The sequence below is a fragment of the Patiria miniata genome, unplaced genomic scaffold (genome assembly GCF_015706575.1).
Source record: "Patiria miniata isolate m_02_andy unplaced genomic scaffold, ASM1570657v1 HiC_scaffold_7, whole genome shotgun sequence".
NCBI lineage: Eukaryota > Metazoa > Echinodermata > Asteroidea > Valvatida > Asterinidae > Patiria > Patiria miniata.
The window spans coordinates 16,322,527-16,330,527 of NW_024037074.1; the positions used below are offsets into that span (position 1 = coordinate 16,322,527).

An 8,001-nucleotide genomic window follows, 5' to 3' on the forward strand; every position below is an offset into this window, starting at 1 on the left:
TATTGTTTCTGTCATAAAATGAGTACAAAAGGTACATTTGAGAGCTGTTTTTCAAGTCCTGTCATGCCTGTTTCGACCCAATCGTGCAATTTGTGTAAAAGTCGTCGTTGCGGGCAGCAAACAAAACACAGTAAATCGTGACGTAATAAACAGGACTCCCGATGCAGAGTAGCATAAACGAGTCCTGTTTATTACGTCACGATTTACTGCGTTTTGTTTGCTGCCCGCAACGACGACTTTTACACAAATTGCACGTTCGGGTCAAAACAGGACCTAAAAAATAGCTCTCAAAAGTAACCTTTGTACTCATTTCATGACAGAAACAGTCGTTTTTATTTCATCACACCTTAGGCTACATATACCCAAAAAATGACGGAAATGTCTTCGAGCATTCCACAACCTCTTTAAACCTCATATCTTAAAAGAGTACAGACAGTTTTAGTAGCACACATGAAGTAAACATATTTTTGTTTGAGGGTTACTTATTTTGATATAAAAGTATTCTGTGACTAAAATTATTTAAAAAAAAAAATCAATTAGCATATATTAGTGATTTGTTAAATAAATAAAGTATGACTGAAATAAAGCTACTGTACTTCATTGCATGTATGTGTTATGCATTACTCGAGTTACTTGCTTTTTACGTACTGTTGGGATATATGGTATTAAGTATTGAAAGCACCTTTTTTTTTAAATATCAAAAAAATTGCAAACTGTTGCCCATATACTAATAGCCAAAAAAAATAACATACTTCAAAATAAGAGTGGCAAGAGGGGGTTATACTGTATATTTACAAATTGATAAGCACCAATTCAACAAATTTGGTCCAAATACCATTTTTTTTAAATTAAAATTGTGAGTTCTTGTTAATACAGAAATGTACCTCAAGAAAAGTATGGCAGTTGAATGAAAATACAAAATATAAAATAACTTTGTTTTAAAAAGCAGCACATTGCAAAGTTTTGTGGTTAAAAAGTTTTTAAAAAATCTTAACGGCCAGCCATTTCATGCAGAATCTACTAAATACTTTGAAAGACATAATTTCTAATTACATAGAGTTACGGAAAGCTTACAAGTCAGAGTTCAATTTACTGTTTAGTTGTTCAGTTTAAAAATAATAAAAAAGTATTGCATATTGCATTTAACTGTCCTGCCACTCTTCACTATAATTAATACTTTCTTAATATTTTTGGCAGTCTTAAATGCATTTTCTCTTGTTTTAGGACAGGAAAAGTGTATTAGTTTTTATTTTGTTTTTTCATGGGGGGGGGGGAGGAGGGGTCAACAATTGTTTCTCCCTCTTTTAAATGGGCAGGATGTTTCTAGGGGAATGTTTTTCCCTTAGACGTTTTTTCATAGTGGCATATCTGAAAAAACTTACCTTGAATAACTTCTTTCAACATTGATATCTTGCATCTTATTCATCTTAAGATATCTTAAGATGTGCAGAGATGTGAGATATGTTTCATCTGGATGAATGGGAACATGTCTTAAAATTGCCACAATTTCTCAAGGTTGAGGAGGTTAATCCCATTTGCTGTTATCTGGTTCAGGGCTTTCTGCGTGCATCAAATGGGCGTAGCCTGCTGCCACCTTGCTCGGTACCTCATTTCCCTCCAGAGGGCGCTCTAATCGGACTTGAAAATCAGCAGGACTGCTCTTACTGGCTCCAGAGGAGGAGCGCTTGTTTGGTTTGGCATACTGGGGGATTTCGCTCTTTGGCTTGTTGGGTTTGGCGTAGTGTGGAATCTCCTGCTGGTCTGCCTGCTGTTGGCTCTTGCGTTTCATGGGTTTGGCATACTGCGGGATCTCACTCTTTGCTTTCTTACCCGACGAGGCATCCGTCTCCGGCTTCTGCTGATGAGAACCTTGATCTGGCGGAGGAGGAGGAGGGACATTCATCCTGGGACTCCCGCTTGCATCTTTGGACGACCTCTTTGGATCAAATCCCACATACGCATTTTCGTACGCCTGCTTGTCGCCCGCGGATTCCTTCCTTGGAAGTTTCAAGGAAGCGCCCTTGCGCTGGGTTTCGGACAGGAGGAGTTCCTTTCGCGGGCTCTTGAGTGAAGATGCCTTGCGATTGCCGAGTGGAGATGGGCTCATCCTGGCGTAACCAGAGGACTCACTGTTTGTGCCTTGGTGGTCCCCAACCGGAGGGCCAGTGAGGGGATAGCTACTAGCGTCCTCGTAGCTTCCATCATCCTGGAGAGAGCTGTATACCCCATCTGCGTCAACCGGTCTACGGATGGACCTCTCGCGGGGCAAGAAATCAAGCCTGTCATAGGATTCTTCTACTGCAGCCTCCCCCTCGCCTTTCAGTACTTTCAGTTCGTCGACACTGACATACGAATATTCCGATGGTCCATTCTCGGCATGGACAGTGACATTACCAGTGGTGGCATAGGGTGAGATGTCATTTGCTTCAGCATGCTTTTGGAGTAAATCTGGCATATTTTGGTGAAGTTCTTTTACGTCTTCGTACCCACTTGTGGGCCTAAAAGGAGCAGATGAGTGCTGAGCTGGGGGGACTGGTAGACTGCTTGCATCATCGTAAGGATTACCTACAAAATAAATTCGTGAAATTCATGAATGAATTCAAAATAATAATCTGGAAGGTTATCTCGAAACACTAATGTTTTTAAAATTCCCTATGATCTCAATGGCAAGTTCTGTTCCATTTCCTTTTTAAACAAACTTAAGAAAATTCCTGAAAATACAATAAAGGCAAAATTCACAAACATATTTCATATGAGTAGGGACATGTTTCAAATTTCACAAGACATTTTAACAAATTTTGCAAGATGGCCTTCACAAACTTCAAACTACCTATAGAAACACACCCTTTAATTTGTGGGTCAGTTGGGCATTTGTGTTGGAGGTCACCGCATCTTTAATACAGCATGCTGAGTACTTGATATACGTGCAGTACCGGTACATTAAACCCTAATGGTCTTACAGGAAGACAGCAAATCCTGTTCGTTACCTGCGACCGCATCTGTCATAGGTACTCTCTCAGCCGCTTCCTGATTTCGGCCCGGCTTCCTGTTTAGACAATAGACAATCAGGCCAAGGGAAAGGTGTTATCAGGGCCAACGGAAACAAAAGGCATGCCTAAGTAAATAAACCATGCAATGGTTTCTATGGAATCTTTGAGTTGACAAAATTTCAACTTCCGGCAAAGAAGAGCAAACAAGGATGACATGCTAATATTTGTTCACGAAATGAGGAAACTGCAGTTCTACCCAGAAATAACCAATTTTTTTTGTTCGGATTTGATTATAGTATTCACAGTGTCCACAGCAAAAAATTTGTTTTTAATTTAATTTTATAATTGCATAATAAAACTTTTCCCAGGTTCATATATTGTTTACTTAAGCATGTGAACTTACAAGATTAGGGAAATTCTCAGGTATGCTCAACTACTGTGATTTTCAGCTTCAAAGGCATTTTCATTAAAGGAAATAAAATCCAAAAAGGAAATCTCCTGATCCGATGAAAAGTTGAATGACTGAAACATCCTTAAACTTAGGAAATGTCAGTTCAACAACCCTACGCAGACCCGTTTTTAAGAATTATGCCTGATTCTGTTGTACATGTATGTTTTCAAGATCCTTCATTTTTTTTTTCTTTAGTTTTCAGAAGTAAACTATTTAAGAGGTCACAATCGGTCAAAATGCTCTTCCTCACCTCCTGGCATACTGTGTACAAACCAATGGGGGTCTTGACCAATATTGACCCCAGTAACAACAAGGCTGACAATGCATGTTTCCATAGGAGGGTTAGCCTCCAACATTATCAACTGTATACAGTTCGTGTATGCCAAGTTTTCAGGGATGCCTACGTCGCTTATTATACACTGGCTGTGCATGTTAGCTTCTATTGTTTTCAAGCCATAATTTACTTAAATGCAAGCTTAGACATCTGGTTTTTATCATACAGAGTCTGGCAGGAAATCGGAGACAACAACATGTGTCTGCAACTCATCTAACAAATGAGTATTGTGTAATGGATTTCCCATAAGGAAATAGGGATAAAGTGACTGATAATAAAATATTACATCACTTGCGTGACAAACAGGACTGTTTGTTTGGAGGCGTGGAAGGTTATTTTGTCTAAATTCTCTTTTGCTTAAAGATGATACCCCATGCTCTTAAAAAAAAACGTTTTTGTTTTTTGTTTTGTTTTTTTGTTTTTTTCTTTCTTTTTTTTCTTTTCTGCTAACGAAATTTCAAATTTTCAATTTTCAATTGTTTTGTTTGACTGATTAAAGTATTTCATTCCGATTTTGGGCGTCTGTAACCCTCTGAAAAAGGAATTTCATTTTGTGCTCATCCTGTAAATTCCTCCATTATTTCTTGAAGATGGTCCGTGGAGGGGTGACCACTGCCTGAATCCTGCAAAATCCTGCGGCAGTGACTGTCAATATGTTGAGGCTTGGCCAGTGACATCCTGGAGCAGTACAGAGGATTTCAAGTATAGTCCAGGCCTATATTTATGCATGGCTGAGCAAAAACAACACAAGGTCCGGCCCAACACCTTGACAAAGTGCATCCTATGAAATCAGTAACGCACTTTTGCCATGTAACCTCCATCCTCCAAATTTCTCCACTTTGGCAAAGAGGATTTTTGAAAGATTCAGGGCGGTTGGGGTTAAAAAATGTGTTCAAATTTCTTGTAATTGTCTACCCTTCCTAAACCCTCTTTGGAACAACACAAAAATAACCTGGCATTTACACTGTGTGAAAAAAAAATCTGAACTATCCAGAAAGAATTGAAATAAAGAACTAACTAAACACATGAGACTCACCTTGCATTCTCTCGCCTCGTTCTCACCAGGCACACGATCAGTATTACCACGACGATAAGGAGAAAGGCAGCCCCGGCTGCCGTGGCAACCACTAAGGTCATCATGGGCTTCCCTTGGCCAGACGGGGTCAGTTTCGATCCCTGCAGATGTTTGGCAGTTGTGTTCGGGAAAACGGTCTGAGCCGTGGGAGGAAGCCTGTTTGGAATATTCCCTGTCAAAAAAAGGAAATCAACAGAATAGAAGTTTAATGGTTCAATCTAAGGATGTGACTTAGCAAATATTTTAAATACCGTTTAAACAGTTAGCGATTCCACTAAGTAGAAAATTAGACAAAACATTTAAAATCCATCAGGCTATTGGGGACGTTTGTAGAGGATTATAAAATACAGGATTTAAAGAAAGGTAGAGTCTGGTCACTATTGATTTCAGATTCACAGATTTCCCCTCTCTAGAGTTGGGTAGCCTGGGGGATTTGATTAAAAATATCGGTTGGTTTGTGCCCCCTTCCTCTCCTCCTATACAAATCTTTTTCTTTCTTTGAACCTTAGTTGAATACAGTACCTGTTGGACAGTCTGCTGGTGAGTAGCACACACCATCAACTAGGCAGTCGCACGGGGCCGTGCAATCTGGGCTGCCCTGTGATTCGGCACCACAGAGGCAGCGTCCTGTTATCGGATCGCAGGAGCCTATAGGGCACTGGCATCGCTGTAGGCAGTTCAGTCCATACGTCCCCCACGGACACGCCTGGCTGCACGCCTCGCCCATCCAGCCCCTCGCACACTCGCACTTGTGCGTGGCGGCGTTGCACGTGGCGCCGTTGACGCACATCGGAGAGCACAAGTTGGTGCAGTTCATGTAGGCCTTGGCAGGAACACACAGGTTACAATCCTCGCCAGTATAATCTGGAAATATAAGAATCTGTTTATAGCCTAGGTTCTAACGAAAGACTTATACCAACAGGGGCAGACCGCACCAAAATTTATCCTAAAAATAGGTTTTGCCAAAAAAACATGCGTTAACCCTTGCATGGTTACTTTATGCAGAGTCCAAACAACAATCAACAGACTCTTTTTCAAGCTAATATACATACACCATACACGTAGTAGGGTCTGGTAGACCAATGAGTATGAAAAGGTATATATGTTTAAGGGCGACTTATTCATTGCAATCCTGACAACATTTGGTTCTTACCCACAGAGCAGTGGCATCTCTTATGCACAGTCAGACAATCTCCGTTTTTACACTCCAAGCTGCAATGGTCCAGGCACTTCCGGGCATGCCATCGAGGCACGCATAGACTGCAATCCGGAAGGTCGTAGCCAGTCTGGCAGATACACTGCCCATCCTCGCACCGTCCACCATTCAGGCACTGGCGTCCTCTGCAAGGGCTCGGGGGAACATCGGGATCGGGGTCCGGGACAGGAGAATTGGTTGTGGTTACTTCCGGAGAGCCAGGTACCGGCGTTTTCCTCCTTGAGCTGCAGTCCACTCCCCAGAACTCCGGCGGACACTCGCAGCTGCCCGTCTCCCAGACGCAGTGGCCACCGTTGTGGCACGGGTACTGGCAGGGAGAGGTGCAGTCAGCTGTGGTAGTTTGGCAGACTTCGCAGGTATGCGACGTGGTACTGCAGTAGGTGCCATTCACACAGGGGCATTCAAGACCTGACAACAAATAGACCAGGTTAGGAGGTTTAAAGAAGCCAGCGTTTAACAGGAATTACGGTGGAAAAGTCTCAAAGTCAAAGACATACATCAATATTTTTGTTGTTTTCACTCAAAAGTTGTGAAGGTCTAGTACCTGACCATCTGCATACATGGTTGACTTGTGACGGGGGGCCACCACATGTAGCACGTTGCAATCTAAGTCTGAAAAAGAAACAAAGATGAACAGCGGATCAGATTGAGTGGCTAACCACCCCTTTTGTCTTCTGAATGAAGATTATGTACAACTTACTGGAAAAAATTCTTTTTCTAGAAGGCTTTTAATTGGTCTCTCTATAAAAAGGACATGTAAAAAAATTAAATAGTTTCTCGCCCAGGCTTTTTAAACAAAGGAGGCAGCCCCATTTCTTTCTTTTTTGTGTGTGAAGATGGCAGATTTTTCAAGATGGATTTTTCCATTTTTTCAATTCTCCTGCTGATACTTTTTAAGTCCAAATGAGCTGTAACCCTTTCTGACAGATTCTAAATTTTAAAACATAGCTGCAATTTTGCTGGAAGCACATAAAAGACAAAATACACTGCAAAGTATGATTTAAAAAGTTTTAAAGAGGCGGTGATGAAAAAAAGGAAGCAGGCGTAGACAAGAATTAAGAAACTGATTTAGTTTTTTACTTGGTCTAAATTCCAACATTTCAGTCACTCCTCTTTGAAAAATGCCAGATAAACAACTGAAATGACAACAAAAACTCGACCAAATTTACTCACACAGTCACACATGAAACTGTGTAGGTTAACACTGTCAAATCTTCAGAAGTTCAGTGCTTAATCTACGTGGCCTAATTATATAATTTTTGTAATTAACAGTCTTCTCTGGAGACTCGACGTGGGACACTTAATGATTTTGCTGGACACTTTTTGCATGTGATTTGCACAACTCACCTCCTCACATGAAAGCTCTCCGGCTCAGCAAATCCCACGGAAAGAAACATCACAATCCCGAAAGCAATCAGCCAAGCATCTGACCTCAAGACCCCGAAGACGGCCATGCCTAATCAAAGAGCTCCCACCAATCTCATCAAGCTCCATGAACAGCGCGTACCGCACACGGTCGGCCCGCGACCGAGCAGATATACGGGTCAAGCGATTGACGGGAGAACGGGCGGCGAGCGCGAGGACGGGGATGATGGAAGGCGGATATGGAACGCCAAAGAGGCATTTAATGTGATCATCGAATCGGTGATGGACTTTTGCAATCGGTGATGCATATTCACGATCGGTGATGGACTTTCGCGATCGGTGATGGACTTTTACTGGTGATGCATATTCATGATCGGTGATGGACTTTCGCGATCGGTGATGGACTTTTACTGGTGATGCATATTCACGATCGGTGATGGACTTTCGCAATCGGTGATGGACTTTTACTGGTGATGCATATTCACGATCGGTGATGGACTTTCGCAATCGGTGATGGACTTTTACTGGTGATGCATATTCACGATCGGTGATGGACTTTCGCAATCGGTG

General features: G+C 41.8%; 1 protein-coding gene across 2 annotated transcripts; it reads right to left on the reverse strand.

The window, feature by feature from the left end:
• Window positions 1-1,265: 1,265 nt before the first annotated feature.
• LOC119745807 (multiple epidermal growth factor-like domains protein 10) lies at window positions 1,266-7,668 on the reverse strand. Of its 2 annotated transcripts, none has more exons than XM_038222420.1 (7): window positions 7,414-7,668; window positions 6,611-6,672; window positions 6,004-6,474; window positions 5,373-5,714; window positions 4,812-5,022; window positions 2,988-3,046; window positions 1,266-2,565 (listed from the first exon to the last, which is right to left on the reverse strand). In XM_038222420.1, exons 1-7 carry the CDS (start codon window positions 7,518-7,520, stop codon window positions 1,526-1,528), a joined length of 2,292 nt encoding a protein of 763 aa, XP_038078348.1. In that variant the 5' UTR covers window positions 7,521-7,668; the 3' UTR covers window positions 1,266-1,525. The 2 variants fall into 2 exon arrangements, with proteins under 2 accessions (XP_038078348.1, XP_038078347.1); XM_038222419.1 differs by having other exon boundaries at window positions 6,611-6,678.
• Between the last annotated feature and the right edge of the window lie 333 nt (window positions 7,669-8,001).

Excerpts from the sequence above, each read along its gene's own strand:
- LOC119745807 (XM_038222419.1), bottom strand. The coding sequence starts at position 7,520 with ATGGCCGTCTTCGGGGTCTTGAGGTCAGATGCTTGGCTGATTGCTTTC. Across the intron at positions 6,679-7,413 it reads GAGAGCTTTCATGTGAGGAG|ACTTAGATTGCAACGTGCTA; the intron begins GTGAGTTGTGCA and ends TTTCTTTTTCAG. Across the intron at positions 6,475-6,610 it reads CCATGTATGCAGATGGTCAG|GTCTTGAATGCCCCTGTGTG; the intron begins GTACTAGACCTT and ends ATTTGTTGTCAG.